General features: G+C 36.9%; 1 protein-coding gene across 3 annotated transcripts; it reads left to right on the top strand.

Moving 5' to 3' along the window:
• The first annotated feature begins 2,152 nt into the window (after positions 1–2,152).
• tnip1 (TNFAIP3 interacting protein 1) lies at positions 2,153–18,423 on the top strand. Of its 3 annotated transcripts, none has more exons than XM_077578261.1 (18): positions 2,153–2,235; positions 2,947–3,127; positions 4,256–4,399; positions 4,496–4,581; positions 4,647–4,706; positions 5,915–6,124; positions 7,606–7,700; positions 8,739–8,940; positions 9,616–9,708; positions 9,796–9,861; positions 12,175–12,306; positions 12,385–12,513; positions 13,637–13,759; positions 13,828–13,953; positions 14,035–14,118; positions 14,606–14,722; positions 14,934–15,021; positions 16,960–18,423. In XM_077578261.1, exons 2-18 carry the CDS (start codon positions 2,980–2,982, stop codon positions 17,160–17,162), a joined length of 2,106 nt encoding a protein of 701 aa, XP_077434387.1. In that variant the 5' UTR covers positions 2,153–2,235; positions 2,947–2,979; the 3' UTR covers positions 17,163–18,423. The 3 variants fall into 3 exon arrangements, with proteins under 3 accessions (XP_077434387.1, XP_077434386.1, XP_077434388.1); XM_077578260.1 differs by having other exon boundaries at positions 14,516–14,722; XM_077578262.1 differs by lacking the exon at positions 14,606–14,722.
• The last annotated feature ends 861 nt before the right edge of the window (positions 18,424–19,284 follow it).

Below are 19,284 nucleotides of genomic sequence, written 5' to 3'. Positions count from 1 at the left end.
AAATGTCGAAAGAATTAACACAAAACAAGTACTCGTCACATTCAAAAAAATGTTGATAAAAAGCCTTTTTTAAATAAGCGATTCATCGTGATTAAGCAAAATTCTAAGATGTGATTAATCTGATTTAAAAAAAAAATTCTTATGGCGCGATTGTACAATAATAATGTTAGCTACGTTTAGAAAAAAAGTAATATATTATCAGGTTAAATATAAAAACAAAAGCAAATACATACTGTGTATTAAAAATGCATGATTTACAAAAGTTAATTGTTTGGGGATGTTTGTAGTACACAATATCATACTTCGTTTCATTTTATGAGTTTATTTAACAGGAACAATGCAATCAGACATAGACACTGAGTAAAGCTAGTTTAACAAACGTTCATTTACAACCCTGTCTCTGGGTGAGCTTTTACACTACGTACACAATCTAAAACACATAGAAAACAAAGCCACCCTATTAAAAAAATAATAAAATCAATCGCAATAAATGAAAGCAATCACATGTGCTGATGGTTTTATTACCTCTTTTATTACTTTTGGAAGGTTCCATTTTCAGTGAGTAATGCATTCATCTTAATAATAATGTTCTGTTCAGTGAATGTTTATTTTTGCACTCATTTGCGGACGCCTACCTTTTCTTTCTTTTTTCTCTTTTTTTTAATCAACTATGCATTATTTTATAATTCACTTGTCATCTCATGCCTTACAGTACACAAGTCACAAAAAATCTACAAAGTAATCTTTGATAAACTGCATTTTTTGGGGAGGTTTATTCGTCATTAGAGTAGTGCTTACATTTTAAGCAGCAATAAGAATTGTTCTAAAAATCCATCTTCCAATAATATATGCTCATCATATTTGACTGATATTAATATATTGATAATTCCCACAAGATGTCACTGTTGCATTAAATTATCCATATATGGTCACTCACGAGCTGTGTTCTAAATGGTCAGTCTTGTGCATATTTTCAATTTAGAACATATTCTCAGCCTTTTACTGTCAATGTCAAACAAAAGTGATATGCAGGCTAGAGGGGAATATTAAAACTGTGAAGGACATTACATGGATGTACTGTAGCCTCGATTTACAATGATATGATTTCACACAGCAGGAAGTATTGAGTGACTATTTCATATGCATCTTTATATCTTTACATCCTGATGACAAATGCATGACAAATGTACTGCTGACCTGGCCTTTATCGAACTGATCTTTATAGTTCAGTGGAAATGCTTGATGCATTCAAAGATGCCCAATTACCAAACTGTTTCCTCCTCCAATGTATTTAGAGTGAAGAAACTCAGGCCGTTTCATGGAATTCCAATGGTCATCAGTGAAAGAATAATGATAAGCAGACTGGTTTATAGCCGGGGGAAAAAGTGATGACTTGGGGTCAGAGTTGTAATGAACTTTTCATGTTAGGTTTTCCTTTCGTTTTTTTTTTATTTTTATTTTTAATTTGTTTTAACTGTAGGCCTATTGACTAACTTTGAGAGTGGGTGTGTTAGTCTTTATTAGTTTTCAAAAATTATTCAATTTAGTTGAATTTCAGAACATAGATGGATGAATAATTATTATTGATACCTGGTATCGTTACTTGCCCAAGATAAAAAAGCAAAACAAAACGTTACCGATTATATGTAATAAAGTAAACTATAATTACTAAATTACGTTTGACGTTATTTTTCTGTATGGCTGCACACTCAAACTAAAATAAATGCATTTAAAATGACCCCAAAACACATAATAATATTTCATGAAGAAAAAAACAAGGATATTTTTGCTATAATTATATTTAGTTAGTTTAAAATAAAAAAAATTCAGTCAGCTTCACTTTTTTAATGCGCTGTCTTTATTTTATTTCATAAACATATAAATGTGTTTTTTTGTTGTTGTGTTTATCTCAAATCAATTCACCTTAATACAGTTTTACTTCAATTCAAATCCACAACTTCAATAAACATCTTGTAAATATTTAACACGTAGTACTGTGTGACATGTTTATTTTAATCAATGTCGAAAGTAACAAGGAGCAAAAAAATGAATGTTTATGTCGGAGGCTCGGTGGCTCCTCCTCTCTGTGCGCTGATTGGCTGCTTCGTCCGTCAATCACCGCTGTTTACATCAAACGTTGCAAGGTGGAATTTCCCATGTTACGGCATCGAGCAGCAGACCACTTCCGCAGTAGATGTCTGGGCACAGAGACGAGAGGCCGCTGCTAGCGGAAAGGTATTCTGGCAACGGACGCCGCTTTGTTTGTTGCTTTGTCAGGCTTCTCTACGCTTTCTGACGAACGGAGCGCTTTGACGAAAGCGTCTGTAGAGGGGTTTGAAAAGAAAAGAGAAGCGAGCTGCTTCCTGCCTCCCATTGTTATCCAGCGTTAGCTAGCCGATAGCTAAATGTTGCTAGTCATTTGCATGACAACAGCGTTAAACTAATATTAACAATCAATTAACAATCAAGGTAGCTGTTTGTTAGCTGGTTTGTGTCGAGGCTTTTTGTATGTGTTCTTTTGGAGCGTTTATATGATATATGTTGGGCTTTTTGTGGTCGGCATCCTTTGACAGGAATGTTGTAGTGATCCTTTGTTTAAAGAAAGAAAACACGATTCGTGCAGTGCTTCCATTGCATACTGTAAATATTATAACCACTCTTTAAAGTACATTTGTCATCATTTAAACTGTGCCTGTAGTCGATTTCTTGTTAAGAGTGAGAGAACTAGGAATACAGCTTTTAAAGTCACCACTGTGATATGTGCCTATAGTGTCTTATTTTTTTTCATTGTTTTCAAACATGATCGTCACAAAACAGTGACCAAAATGATGGAGAAACTTTGTATCGTTTTGTTATTGTTCCACATAGTTTTGCTCCCATACCACATTAAGACACAAGACAATGGCTTATTAATCAAATACTTTTTTTTAATCTGCTCTTTTTCAGTTTTGGGGATCATGCTTAGCAAGTGAACAAACAATGGAAAGAAAAGGCCCGTACCGCATCTACGACCCGGGTGGGAGTGATGTCAAGGCCAGGGATGAGGCTGCAGGAGGAAGCAGCTATCGGCAGCTCCTGGAGGAGAACAGCATGTTGAGAGAGAGGATGAAGGGTCTTAAGAGCCTAGGTAAGCATCTTTGATGTCTGTTGTACTTGGAAGGGGTGTTCAAACTAATTTAAGATTTATTGTTGTGCCTGGCGAATGTCACGTCAGTCAGTGTAGTAAGGCGTGTAATTAGTGTGTTCTTGGTAATAGATTTAAGTTGAATGCCAGACTTTAATGACTTGTAATTTAGCGTTAACCGGTTTTGCTTTACTTTAGCAAACAAGTTGGGCCAGAATTATTTGTGTTCTCTGAAGTTTGCTGCGGATACGTTTAAAAAAAAAAAAAGTATATATTGAAGCATAGCGTCAGCAAGATAGAATTGAGACGAAGGTTATGGTTTCGATCCTTAACCTTGACCATGTGGAAGTGTCCTTGAGAAAGATACTGAACCTCAATTTGCTCCCATCGGACTTTGGGTAGTGCCTTGCATGGCGCCAGCCACCCTTTGGTGAATGTGAGCCTTTGTAAAGTGCTTTGAGCACCATATGGTGAGGGTATAAGATAAAAGATATTGTAATTTAGCAGCCGAGTATTTTATTTGTAAAATGCTTTGTAGAGGACAAGGTTATTATAATTAACACCATAATTAACGTTACATAAAAAAATGAGAGTGCTTAAAAAAAACTAACAGACTGCAATTAATGTTTTAAAGCCAACTATAACTTCTTTTTTGTCTTTGTCAATATCATACTTGAATTTTCAGGCTTTATTTTAAATGTGTTTTTTTTTTTTGAATTTCAGTATGGCTCCATATATATATATATATATATATTTTTTTTTTAAGTACTAAAAGGAAGCATCTTTGAAAAAAAAAATAGCAAACTGATTGAAAGTAACTGAATTTTAAAAACAAAATGAAAACTAACCATAATGAAAAATCCACAACTATCAGAACCGTGATAGGTCATCAAATGTCAAAAATCCACGAAATCGGACATCCGTTGCACTCACTTGACAATTTCTCCCATTCAAATGATGCAAATACATAAGGGAGCGACTGGCGTGCATCAAATAAAAACAAAAATGTAGTAAAACCTGCACATGGGTACTTTTTGGTCTATCACAAAGCCTTCCTGTGACTCATGTAAGGAGTGTTGTTGTCGTGGCTGTCATCTTCTCTGGTGAAACTAAACCGCCATCTCTGTGCAGGCGACCTGCTGGAAGAGTCTCAATTAGAAGCGTCGCGGCTTCGCCAGCGCGTGGAGGAACTTGTGAGGGACAACGAGGCCCTCAAGTCGTCCAGCTTCGCCGCCAGCCTGTGCGCGGGCGGACACGCCGAGACTGAAACGCAAAGTAGGTCTTGTTCATTTTCATGTTAGTGGATTGCAACTGCTATAATTGTACAACAATGGCGTTGACGGCCCCCCCCCCATCTCGCCCTGCGTGAAGGTAAACCTTGTCTGCATCCCGCTGCTGAGCCGAAAGAAGCCGATGCTAGCTGTTTAGCGAGGGCCGCGCAGGCCAACAGACTTAACGTGAGTGTGAACTTTGGGAGGGTTGCAACTTGTGGGACTTTTATCTAACTCTTAGGCTTTTACAGGACGCCTTATCAGAGTTCGAAGTGGTCAATATGGACAGGAGGACGTCAGACGCCTTGACTGTATGTATCAATTTCATTTTGACGATCACTTTTGCTTTCATTTTCGAAGTAGAATGCAAGCCCGAAAGTTTAAAGTGTCAAATGTAGGGGTGTCAGGCGATAATTTTTTTTTAAATCGCATGACTTCAATAGTTAACTCACGATTAATCGCAAATTAAATAAATTTTATGTCTGCTGTAAATGTACAATAAAATACTTTTTCAAAGTTTTCATACTCTTGTTAACTAAAGTGGAATTTTTTTTAACTAATAGAATTATGTCTGTAATAATTGCATGACTTCAATAGTTAACTCACAATTAATCGCAAATTTGATCTCTGCTCTAAATGTACAATAAAATATTTAGTTCCAAGTTTTCATACTCTTAAGATAAAGGTGGAAAATGTTTTTAATTATTAGAAATATGACTACATCTTTTAGCCATTGATACAGTAATTTCATAATAATACATAAAATTGAATTAAAATTAAAAAGATTTACTGTACTGTAAAATAACCAAACCAGAATGTGATATCGATTTGTGTTGAGGTTATTTTTCTGCCACTAGATGGCATCATTGCATTTGTTAGACATTTCATGTACAGGCTTTCCAAGTAAATTACGGTCATTATTCGTGCGTAAAAAAAAAAAAAGAAATAGTGTCATTAAAGAAACTTTAAATTAACTCAAAATGAACGCACTAATTTTGACACACCTAGTCGAATGTCTCATGTACTCCAGGCGTGTGTAGTATTTCCACCCTTGACTAAATACCCATTTTTCCCAGCGATAGAAACATATCCTGATGAAGTAACCCTGTAACTCATTCAATATTGGCAGTTCTGGCCTGAGTCAACCAGGGGAAAGTCCAAGATTTTTACTGTTTGGAATCGCACATGATTCAGTCACATGCTGCATCCAAAGGAATGTGGTCATCCGATACGACAGACGTATAAGGTGTCAAATGTGAACGTGTTTATATTCTAAAATAACTACTAATACCACATGTGACCTGTTTATTTGTGGTTAGCTTATTAGTCACGTTCCGTGGTCTGCTTCCATCATCTGCTGCCCCCCCGCCCCCAACCAGCTCAACTGGTTTGACAGAAATAGTAGCACTATGACTCCTCCATCTTGATGCCTTTTGAAATGTATATTATGTGTACTGATTCATCTTGAAAGGAAAGATTGATGGACTGAGTGTTGACATGTGGGTGCGTGTAATTTCAGGCCCGCTCAGCAGTCGGAGTCATCCCCCACTTACCTCAGGAGAACGTCGAGCTGGCGAGCCAGCTGAAGAAATTGGAGAGCTCCTTCAGCATATTCGCCGAGGAGTCCAATCCGAACCAGCTGTTGGCGCATCTGGGTCGAATGGCTGTGGAGTTTCACCATCTTTCCTCCAAAGTCCAAAAGAATGAACTGAGGACGTCGCTCCTACAGGTATGCGGGTGACCCGGAGTAATGTTTTGAATGGCACCAAGTTCCAACATGGGCGATGTAGTTGACATGGCAATTTTCTGCATTCTGAGGTAATATTGTAGACGGTTATAGATAGTAGTGGCTGGGCGATGTGGCTATAAAAAAAAGAAATAAAAAAATCTCGTTTCTTGGCAATAAGAAAATAAATCTCAATTTTCCTTTTTTTTTTTTTTTTTGGGCGATATGGCTAAAAAATATAAAAAAAAATTTTTTATTTTTGGTCATTCAGGACAATTATGATTTTAAATCGATTTTAATAAATCCAACAAATGTTAATTTAAAAGTTTAATTTATTCCAAAAATAATTCCTGTTCAAAATGTTTAGACAATAAAAATGTATACTGATTGTAAATCAGTTTTAACATAAACTTAACCTTCGTAGTTGGTGCTTAATTGCCACATTTGAGTAGTTTGTAGCTATCGTAAACATGTCTTGTAAACCACCCGTCCAATATTCTGCCACTTGTGCAAAATGACAACTCACAAAACCGTGTGGATGTAACATGAACATAAGAACAGCATATTTTAATAATCCAAAAGGCAAATTTCGATTTCACGATTTAGCACATTCTCAACGATTCATTTTTCAAAATGCTGATAAATCAAATTAATTTGATTTATTGCCCAGCCCTAATTAATAGTAAACACATCCATTTGTTTTACATGATCACATTTATTATACATAAATGTTTAGGTCTAATAGGTTAAACTTGCGCTAAAATAAATGTAAATGACTCATTTTATTCATCCACTTTAATTATAGTTGTTACTTACTAACACGTGCAGCGTTTTAAGCATTCAACATGGCAACAATACCAAATTCTACCAAACAAGTCAGTAAGTCATAAAACGGATTATAACAATATTGCGGACAATGCTGTGGCTTTATCACCTGAAATGTTTTTGTTTCATGAAATTGATGGCCAAACATGAACTTACCTTGACACTAAATAAATAAATGAGATAAACATATATATATAAGAAATGTTTTAAGGTCTACCAACTAGATGAAATAAAGCAAATTTCAACATTTGCAATCTGAAAATTGCACTACTACATTGCGGCGTCTATTTGAATTAGATTACTTGTTAAATTCATAATTTTGTTGTGAATACTTTTTGAGGCAAATTGTCTTTAATAGTGTAATTTCTCCTGTAGTTCATGACAACATTTCCAAATAGTAACAGGTTATACATTGAAGCAAATTAGTAACGTATGTGCAATTGAAGGCTCATACCACGATTTTGCTAGTTGTTTATGCAAATTACAGGGAAAAAAAACAGTTGTACGTCACAGGAAGGATTGTGCGTGTGTGTGTGTGCGCGCTTGACAAGACTGGGTGGCATTTCTTAACTCTGGTCATGCAGTCTTTCACTCATCACTTCAAAGTGTTGTCAGCCAGATGATGTCAAACATATGAACAATGGATTTTTTTTGTTTAGACTCTGTGTGAGCAGCTCAGAGAGGAGAACAATGAGCTCCGGAAGAAAATGGAAGAGGATCACCATATCAGGAATCAAGACTTGGAACAGCTGAGGTAATGTTTTTACAAACGATTACATTTTTTAATTCAGATTAATCACATCTTAGAATTTTGATTAATCGCTTAATAAAAAAGCCTTTTTTTTTATCTACATTTTTCCCCCGCCAGATTTGAAGAGCACCGGTTATGTGTTAATTCTTTTGACATTTGATGTTATGAGGACGTCTTCAATATTTTTTTGATCCACTGCACACGCTCATCCTCCCCTTTTTCTAATCAGTTAATTATTTGCATAATTTAAAATGGGAATAAAATGACGCCGATATTTTGACATGAACAAATATCCTTAACGTGATACGCAACCTGTGCTACCTTAAACGTAGCCATCCGCTGTCACGCCAAAGGATAATCTATGGTGAAAATTAATAGTGCGATTAATCTGCATTAATTCATAATTTATGGTGATAATTTTTTTGTGATTAATTAATCAAATAACGCTTTAACTTTGACAGCACTTTTTTTAATTTGGCGGTGCTTTGGTAATTTTCTTTTCAACAACAAATTTAGGGCATTTTCATATTTAAAAAAAAAAATAAAATAATTTTTAGTAGGAATGTTTTTTTTTTCTAATACTGTAGTGTTTGTCTTTCATGCTGTAGCACTTTGAGTTTGTTTATTCAATATAAAGTGTGTTGTTGAGTAATTTCATAAAAGGAGTTAGTTAGTGTATTAGCACTATCTATAAAATGTAATCTGTGGAAAGATCTGCAATCTTAAAACATAATCGTGTTCATTTTTGAGAGACACACTAAGGGAGGTGTTCTGTTTATTTAACAATTATTTATGATTGCGGTTGGTTGTAATTGACAGATCTGCTTTCTTGAGCTCTGGGGAAACTCTGAACACATGAAAATTTAAATGATCATCAAACAAACAAACCCGCAGCCAGTTCCCCATATCTTTGTGTTTCGTTCCAGTTTTGCATGCTTTCACTCTAGTAGGGGAAGTTTGACATTGTTGGCTATTACCAAAACGCACCCTGAAGCCGGACCAGTTCTGTCTCAATCAAATTCATTGTGCCGCTGTTTTCAGGCAGGAGAATCAGAAACTGAAGGAACTTGTGACAGGAGGAGCAACAGTTGCGTCAGCATCAGCAGCAGCTGCAGCTGCATCATCGTCGTCATCATCATCCACGGCAGCGTCTGACACTGAAGCTCCCGACACCAAAGATGAGCCGCTTAAAGAGGAATGTGCCGCGGTGAGACCGAAGATAGAAGCCTCCACCCCTCAGAAGGTAGAGAAAATGAAATGATCCGGCTTAAATTGTCACACAAGTATAGACAATATTTGGGTTGGTAAGTTGTCAATACACTTTTGTTACATACATAATGAGAAAACAATAACGATAATAATAACATAACATGAACATTTAAACTAAATTTTTTTTTTAATGTAAGATGTTATTTTGTCATTTATTTCAATTTTAAATTAAATAAGAAATTTAAAGATAAAAAATAATAATATATATATGTGTATATATATATATATATATATATATATATATATATATATATATATATGTGTGTGTGTATATATATATATATATATATATATATATATATATGTGTGTGTATATATATATATATATATATATATATATATATATATATATATATATATATATATATATATATATATCATAATAATAATATACACATACAGTATGCAAGTGCATGACCAAAAAAAAAATCAAAAATCAAACTGACCTTTTACTATTTTAAGTCCACATGACTTTTAACATAATACAAAACAGGAAGCCATGTGGTCGCCGGGCCAATGACCTTTCCACAATGTGCAATATCACACAATCACAATTCAACTGACTGATTCATTTGTTCCCCTTGTGTGAAGCATATCCCACCTTGTGGGGTGTATGTAATGTAGGAATAAATGTTCTGTGTGCCCCCAGAGTGGAAAAGCTGCCGAGAAAAGCCCAAACAAACCTTGTGACGTCGAGGTTTATGAAAAGAAGATCAAACTCCTCGAGAAGCAAAGGAAAGATGTGAGTCTCTTCCTCTGTTTGATACTTATTTGATAATATATTAAGAGTTTCCTATATGCTCATTTGTTTGCATCGTGCGCTGCACAGGTACTGGAGGTGAATAAGCAGTGGGACATTCAGTGGAATTCAATGAAGTCACAGTTTGAACAGAAGGTACAGTAATGACTAAGGAGGGTGAAAGGAAACTTTATTGTGCCCCGAGCATGTTCCATCACATTGATTTCAGTTTTACAACACTCAAGCGTAGTAACTAAGTCAAATTCCTATTTATTGTTTTTTTTTTAAAGGCCATTCGTGCCATATGGTTTTGTACCTTTCCACAACTGACTCCATTTTATTGATGAAATTAGTGTGTTGTGACATATGAGCGGCAAGTTGTCCTTTAACAATGTGTATGACTCTTTATTTGGACCAAAGAGAGACAGATTAACTAATTTGCTCCCAAAGACGTATTTATACGTTTATATATATATATATATATTTAGTACTAGAGCATACAGAAGGCTTTGATGCAGCCTCTGAGCTAAAGAGAAAGCTTAAAACAATGGTAGTTATTCCAAAAAACGGGCAGCAGAGTATAAGAGATCAACCAGGGCCATGTTGCAACAAAGCTGTTTTCCCCAGTGTTTTGAAACAGATTTGTGAATATTGATGAAACTTAGCTATATTCTAATGCTAATTGCTGCAAAGCGGAAACAAATAGAAATGTACGCTTTTTTTTTCCTGATGAAAGAAGACACTCTAATCTTTCTTTTGGTATGTTCCATGTTTGTACAGCAATAGAAGACAATATTGTGTGGGCCTTGCAAAATCAGTCAAAAGCCAGTAAAACAGCCGGAGCGAAGGGGGTTGCTTCAGTGAAAATGTCTGGGAGTAAACGATTTAAATACCACCAGTGAAAAGCAACATTAGCTTGTCCGAAATTAAATTACAGTCCCCTTGTGATGCTCTCAATTTACGTTGCTAATGAAAGTTGCTATTAACTTGCAATTTTGAAACGTGGCGTGAACAAATGGCAGCTGGCTTTTAAACGACAGATTGCAGTGTTTGCTTTGTTTGGAATGGAAAAGACACACTCTTGCAATAGCGACGCTATCTGAGTATACTTACCGCACGCGCAGTCAGTGAGAATTCCCCTTAACCGCCGTTGTATCTGCTGACCTGCTGCTGTGGTGCAATCGGTTGGGGGGAGCAGACGCACGCACAGACACGTTAGTAAACTGTAATCACACCCGGGATCACAAACAAATTTGCTGCGTCTCGGTGATGGGTACGCCGTGTTGCTTTGGTGAAACCACAGAAGCCAATCGATATCCATTTGCGTCAATAGGCTTGTTGTTATTTCACACGTTAATAGGAATGACATTGCAGATGTGCTACTGTGGTTTTTGCATGACTACCTAGCTTGTGTTTATCCCTATTAGAATAACACACAGTCTCACAGGTGCTGTTAAGTAGGGCCCGACCGATATGCATTTTTTGAGGCCGATACCGATTTTTGGCCGAAAAAAATACAGATTGCCCATTATTGTATTTAAGAATATATAATGTATAAAATTACCCCTCCCCAATTCCTTTTCAATGGGTGTTATTTTCACAAGTCTTGGGACTTACTGGGCTAACTTGTATGTCATGTGGAAATGTGTGTTAAGACCAAAAAAAGAAATCCTTGGATGTTTGCAACCTTCATTTTGAGAAAAGAAAGTCTTTGAAGCCTCGAAATACCAACTTTAAATATAACTTGAAAGTACAATGATAAAATAAAACAATAAGAAAGTACAATAAGAATATAGTAAATTAAAATAAGAGCAACTGAAAAAACTGTAAGAACAAATACTGACTGTTGCTGTGTGTTTTGGCCTCTTAGGGGCAGTGTGGCGCTGTACATCTATGATGTGATTACAGAAGAAAGTTGCGATTGAATTCTATTAAAATAACTCATTTTTCACACATTGGAAAGAAGTTATGCCTTTGCGTAGCACTATCTCACATGTGGGCATGTGTTCCCACAGCATTTGTGTGTAGATATTAATTATTTGAAGGGAAAACTCTCCCGAATTTGATGCTAACTTCCTGTTAGCATTTGAATGGGATCCTCCCTTTGCTTTTAGCATTAGCACTAGGCTAGCGATGTTTTAAAAACGAAGCATGTTTTGTATTTAAATATACAGTGGATGTAATTCTTATTGTCGTGTGTTTAGTTTTACAGTTTTAACTCCAACTGAGGTGTCGTTAAACGGCTTAAAGAACGCTTAGGGACAACACAATAACACACGCTACATACTTGCTAGTTGCTAATGCTATGGAAGCAAAATGGTGCATTCAGGGTACTCTCACAGCGTCGGAAACTTCTGTTTTCTTCGATAACGTTTTAGCCGATGTTTGAAGCTCTACTGTTATGCATCAAGAATATAGTATGTAACGGATATTATAATTACTATCAATACTTTTATCTGAACAACACAGATAACTGACCTGAGGCAGAGGCTAGCCGATTCTCAGAAGACCGTCCTTGAACTGGAGGCGGAGCGAGAGCAGAGGCAGCGCGACTACGACAAGAAGCTGCTGCTGGCAAAGTCCAAGATAGAAAACGTGCAGGTGAGCAGAAGTTGAATTCAAAACAGAAACCCAAGTCTAAATACAACAGCCATTTTGAAAACGGTGGCGTTGTTTCAGGGCGAGAAGGAGTGTCTAAACACGGAGACGACCGAGTTGAAGCAGAAAGTTCGCTACCTGCAGGACCAGCTGTTGCCTCTCAGCAAACAGCGAGAGTACCAGGAGAAGGAAATCCAACGTCTCAACAGGGTCAGTGAAAGGGACATCACAAGTCGCTTTGCAATTTAGGGCTTCTTCTTACAATCTTAATTCAGATAATCAGTGGAATTTTGATTATCTGAGGGTAAGCTGCATTGAAAAAAAATTTGGAATCAGAAAATCCGCATAAAAATCTAACGATAGAATTTGTTTTGCAAATTGTTACCCAGTATAATAAATGGATAACATATTGTCATGTTCTATAAATACGTGAACCAAATACTGATTATATTTATTCACAATTTCATTCCAGAGGTAGAATTGAACGATCTGTTGGTATTTCGTCAGATTTCTTTCAAGATTGCAAAACATTTGGCAGACCCTGACAAACCAACAGCTTTTCTTGTCTCCATCAAATTTTGGACGTTTAAAAATTCTTTGCGAGCATAAAAAACGGTTTGCGAGGGTCTGCCGAGTGTCTTTACGTTTTGCAGTCTTGAACGAAACCTGATGAAACGCCAACACTGGCTAAATGCGCACACCCTTGCAAGAATGCGTCGCTCGGTGAGATACGGGCTTATGGATTTTAGTAGTTGTGGCAAAAAAAAAATTGGGGGGTCAAAATATGAATTTGGCCATTATTTTAAAGTCAACCCCCCCCAAAAAAAATCTTGACATTATCCTGTATGCAGCCTCACTAGTCTAAATATGTTATTCTAGTTCATAATGTGTTTGTGGAATATATGTTAAGCAGCCAAATCCAACAGTTTTTATCAATCAAGGCGGCCATTTTGCCACTTGCTGTCGACTAAAGATGACATCACAGTTGCTCAGGTAACAACCAATCGCAGCTTCAGAAAACAGGTGAGCTGGGATTGGTCATTGCCTGAGCAACTGTGATGTCATCTTCAGTCGACAGCAAGTGGCAAAATGGCCGCCCCCTGAGATGGATAAAAACGGCTGGATTTTGCTTCATAACTCATATTCCCCAAATGTAATATTAATCAGAATGTCACGTTTAGAATAGTGAGGTCACATATAACATATTTTTGTCAAGAATTTAAAAATTGCATTGTAATGCCAATTTCGATTTCAATTGGATTTCTAGCCGTATTTTTTTGCATTATAATATAAATATCAAAATTAATGTGTAAAACTTGTCCTCTTTTTCCAGGCTTTAGAAGACGCCTTAAATTTGCATGCCCCGTCATCCTCGCAACAACCACCTGGCCAGGACGCCGCCAGTAACCTGAAGAAGCAGGAACTACTCACCCAAATTGCTGTTCTAAAAGAACAGGTCAGAATAAATATAAAAATGAGGTTAAATAAATGACTATAAACTGCTCTAATTTCTGTCTAAACCAGGTGAAGATATTCGAAGAAGACTTCCGAAAAGAACGCAGCGACAGGGAGCGAATGAACGAGGAAAAAGAAGACCTGAGGCGGCAGGTGGAGCGGCTGCAGATTCAAATTACCAATTTGACCAATCAGGTGAGCGACCCGACGACGAGAAAAGCGGATTGTCTGGCCGAGTTGATCGCCTGAGTTTGCGCTCGCCGTTTCGTCCCGCAGCTCCATCAGGCGCAGAGCGAGTGTCAGCGAGAACACACGGAGCGATGCAAGCTCGAAAGACTGCAGATGCAGCATCACAAGCAGGTAGTGTGTGACGCGGCGTGCGCCGGAGCCAAAAAGTGTGTGAAAGAGTTTTTATTTAAAAAAATAATTTTTTTTTTTTTAATAAGAAGTAGAAATTTAAAAAATGTCAGGACAATTCCTTAATTTTATTTATTTTTTTATCATTTATATATTTATTTAGTAGTATTAAAAAAATAGGACAATTCCAAATCCCCAAGCTTTCACTACATGATTCTAAGCTAATGTACCAGCGCCCTCTTGTGGCCAGTGTAAGTCACTCCAAGAGCCTGACTCCACTTGTCATGTTTGTCAGTGCATCCGGGGGGTTCAAATCAGCAATGGGCCGCGCTAGAACCGAGCCCAGTTTGGCGCGCGGGCACTGATTGGGGATCACATGTGTACTTGTGATCCCTCGTAGGGGCAGCAGCAGGAAAGACGTACCTCAGACCCCACGTCAGGCTCAGTGAACGGCCCGCTGAGCCCCCCCTACTGTGGTCCCTTTGTGCAGGTGGGACCGCAGGGCCTTGAGGGCTGGCCCGTGCACTTCCATCCCCGGATGCCCAATGCAGCTGGCGCCACGGCCGCGGCTCCGCCCCCCGTACGAGACTTCCAGCCTGTTACCCCGGTAAGGGTCCTCAAAGGTCCCTAATGTCGGTCTCGCTGACAGAACCAGGCTCTTCTTTGCCCTTTTGATCTTATGAGGAACACGTGAATGACGCAAATTGGTCTTTCCGCCGAATTGATACGGAGTGACCTTGAACTTGAGCGGTCAGGGTGCGGTGAATAGTGTTGTGTTTAGGAGTTTGAATGATGACATCATCGTTGTCTCTTTTCAGGGTTTCCCGTGGCAGTCGTCGTCCTTTCTACAGCCCAGAGGAGCCAGAGCGGTGGGGGAAAGTTCACGACCAGCACCAGATAATGCAGGTAAACTGGGGAGTAGAGGTTGCAATTAACTCATTCACTGCCATTGACGGCTAGGAACGTCAAAAAATCTTTTCAACTATTTCTATTAGTTTAACATTTTTTGCCACTTTTGAGTATGAAAACCTAGAATTATTATTTTTTTTGTACATTCATAACATATCTAAAATTTGTGATTAATCGTGAGTTAACTAGTGAAGTCATGCGATTAACTCTTTGACTGCCAGACGTTTTCAGAAACGGGTTGTCCCCAGTGCCAGCCGATTTTAAGCATTTTGACTGATCTTTCAAGGTCCATAGAAAATGATGTGTTTGGACTATGGAAACACACATACTACCAAATGAAAGATTGGACTCTCATCTTTCATCAGAAAAAAAAAGTTTGTTTCTACCTTATTCCGTTCTTCAGTAATCAACAACAGAAAATGGTTAGTTTCACCTCTGTTTTGAAACAAACGTCTTTTAACGTCTTTGGCACTCCTCCATAGGATTTTACTAAACGTTATTTAACGTTTTAGGCAGTCAAAGAGTTAATTAAGAGTAAAAAAAATGTATCACCCGACGTCCCGAATTAAAAAAATATTTTCTGTTTCTTTTTTTTTTATCCATTCACTGCCATTGACGGCTATAAACGTCCAAAATTGATTTGAACTATTTCTATTAAGTTCATCATTTCCCCTCCACTTTTGTTAACAAGAATGTAAAAACCTAGAATTTTTTTATTGTATATTTAGAACAGATATAAAATTTGTGATTAATCGTAAGTTAACTAGTGAAGTCATGCGATTAATTACAATAAAAATAAAAAAATTATTTATTTAATTAATTTAATTTTTAATAATCATTTTATAATCAGATATTCTGACTTTTCAAAATGTAGATGTTTTTATTTTTATCTTAGACAATAGACTTAATTTTAAATATCTAAAGGGAGCTCCCAAGGTTATCAGTACGTCTTAAAAAGGTAAATGACAATTTAATAAAGTAAATAGCATAGCTTTCTCTAGTTTTTCTTTAGTAAATATAAAATTTTTCCAAAATTAAAAAATACCTGAAATGTTAAATCTCAAACAAAAAAAGAGAGGTTCAGAGGGTTCCCAGGGGTCAGCAGCATCTCTTATAAAGTTGACTGAAATTTTAAATAAATAGTTCCCTTAGATTAAAACTGTTTTAGATTTACCTTATTTTGGCTTTCAGATTTCTAAAAAAGGCCGATACCGATATTTGTCCAAATGCCCAATACCCGATTATCGTCTTATTTTGATTAAATGTAAAGATAAATAGTCTGTTTTCTTAAAATGGAACCCAGAGGCGGCAGATACAACTAAAACAAGAGGCCCTAGAATTGAACCCTGTGGAACACCATAAATTCAGTTTAGTTTATTTGGTCAAAATAAAAAATATACTTACAAAAACAAAGACCAAAGGGTTACAAACACAATATTCATATGGCTTGGCAGCAAAACAACAGCCAGTTAGCTCTTGCTAACATAACACACAATGGAGGTTGTGGTATCACTCACATTTTTGGCGCTCTCTGCAATACAGGAGGAGCCTCTTTTTGTGTGTGTGTAAAAAAAAGAATTTAAAACACCAAAACATTTTTGGACTGACCTTGGCTTCAGGCGAATGGTTAACATTCTTGACACGAGAAGCTGAAAAACAACTGATGATGAAGCAAATTAAAAAATGCATTCACTTGAGTCAGCTGAGTAAATGACAGTGAGTCATCACATTGATGTCTGAAGGAGGGGCGGGTCTCATTAAAACTTTTTAAATACTTTTTCTAAAGCGTTCACATGTAATTTGCTGTAATCTAGTGTTTGTTGGTCGTTGGCTCATTAGCAGTCGTCCATTGTTTTCTTGCCACACAATGATGCATGTTTTTGTTTTTTTTTTGTTTACAATTGACAAAGTGCTGTTTCTTATGTCTACCTGCAGACCAGGCAGCGGCGGCAGCGGCGGGAGGAGGGGGAGCTGCAGCTGCAGGAGGAGGAGGAGGAGGAGGAGGAGCGACGGCAACGACAGCAGGAGGAGGGGGAGGAGGAGGAGGAGGAGGAGGAGGAGGGGGAGGTGGAGGTGGAGGTGGAGGAGGGGCATTTGGGAAAAGGGAGCGACAGAATATAGATCCCGGAAAGCACTAAAGTGTCACCGCCTAATGAAAGTTGGGTCGTAGCATGAAATGAGTTTGTTTTGATTTGAAAAGGTGTGATTTGATCTATAATTTTCCTACTGAACTGTAGATATCCTATTGTAATGTTGTTTATACTTGCGTTTTATAAGGCTATTTGTGGAACACTTGGCTATTCTGAATATAAACATGAACTATTTCGATTTTTTTTTTTTTTGTATTCCCATGAACTGAAAATCTTTTGTTAAATAGGTTGGCTGATGGATACTTTTAACACTCGTTTTGTTTTTCCCAGGCAACTTTTTACGTTGTAATCTAGGGCCCCCCCCCCGTATGAGTATAAACAATTCTCATTCCAACAACGGACGACAACGTCGATGAATTCAATCACTGAATTTACAAAGTAAATGTGAATTGACTCGAAGACTTCCGCAGTACGTTGATGTGATAGAAACGTCCCATATGTGTAATTGGTCAAAATGTGGTTGTTGCATACAAAACTTTTATTTTGGTGGGGTGGGGGGGGATTTTGACGTTATACCAAAAACATTTGTGATTGATAATTTATTTATAACCTGCAGTTTTGATAGTTGCATTGACTAAGTGTGAATCATTGTCTTTTAGTAATGCTGCTCAATGTTGTTAGTGTATTCCCGATATATTGTAGCTATTGACATTTGTGTCAGACACAACACATACACAACAAGCCTTTCTTTTCACCATGACGATGGACCTAATCTCATTAAACACTTTGATGACTTTATTTGACCACATATGTCACTGTATCTTGTAATCTCGTGTTTTTTTTTTGTTTTTTGTTTTTTTAGCCTTGTGCAGTACCTAACAGTTACGCAGTCTTCTAATCGCTGTTAACTTAGTCAAGAGGCCCGTTGTGATAGGCAGGAGGCAACTTTTTTTCTTTTCTTTTTTTCTTTTTTTCAAGTCAGTCTTAAATTCATAGACCAATGTCCGAACCGAATAATCACTCAGATTTCTTGCGTATCGGATGTAAATGAGGTAGTCAGTCAGATGAAGGGCTTCAAAAATTGTGCAGAATCTGAGATAAAAGCTTCATTTTGAACCGAGGTTACCGAGAACTGAATCGGATTGGTGGGAAGTTTAGGGAGACGTGGTGCACTTTTTGTTTACTGGCGGTTGTATTTCTTGGTTTGCAGCCCTTTTTTCTTTTTTCTGTTTTGCTGTAGGCAAAAGCACATGTGAGACCTTTTGTATTTGACTGGCTTAATAAATCTATTCTAGATGTTTATATTGTATGATGTATACTGAAATTATTTTTTATTTTTTAGTCTTCATGAAGAAAACTGTGTGTTGTCATAAACATCACCTGCTTGACAGGTTTATGCAAATCATTTACATGAGTTTTTGTGTATGGGTGTGGCACGATCCTAGTCCAAATCCAGGATTTGGTTTCTACGGAAGAGGATTAGGGCCAATAAAGAGAGGGTGAAAACTGGGATGGCAGGATTGTCACAATTCTGATTTTAATCACAGAATTTTCACAGTAAAGTGAAAATTCTGACTTTAAAGTTCAGATTTTCAGAATTTTGACTTTAATTTCTGAATTCTGACAATCTCAGAATTCCAACTTTAAAGTGAGAATTCTGACTTTCTGAATTCTCACTTTAAAGTGACTGAAATTTAGACTAAAATTCTGACTTTAATCTCAGAATTCTGACTTTTGAAGGTTTATGCAAATAATTTACATGAGCTGATTTAAAATGTCAGAATTCTGAGATTAAAGTCAGAATTCTGAAATTAAAGTTAGAATTCTGACTAATCTCAGAATTCTCACTTAAATATTCTAACTTTAACTTTTAAAGTCACTTTAAAGGCAAAGTTCTAAGAATAAAATCAGAATTGTCACTTTAGTCATAATTCTGAGATTTAAAAGTCAGAATCCTGCCAAACTTTTTTTCGCCTCTTCACTGGCCCTAATCCTCTTCCGTAGGTTTCACTTCTTATGTGACTTTAAAAAAAAAGTTACTATAATTAAAACCCCCAAACTTTAAATTCTGAGACTGAAATGACCCATTACAACAACAAAAAAAAAAACAGCTGCCCCACCCTTATTTGTGAACCATTCATTTCAAGATAGAAACATGACATCATTGTCA

Source organism: Vanacampus margaritifer, chromosome 10, assembly GCF_051991255.1.
Source record: "Vanacampus margaritifer isolate UIUO_Vmar chromosome 10, RoL_Vmar_1.0, whole genome shotgun sequence".
Classification (NCBI taxonomy): domain Eukaryota; kingdom Metazoa; phylum Chordata; class Actinopteri; order Syngnathiformes; family Syngnathidae; genus Vanacampus; species Vanacampus margaritifer.
This window is presented reverse-complemented; position numbering and strand designations above follow the sequence as displayed.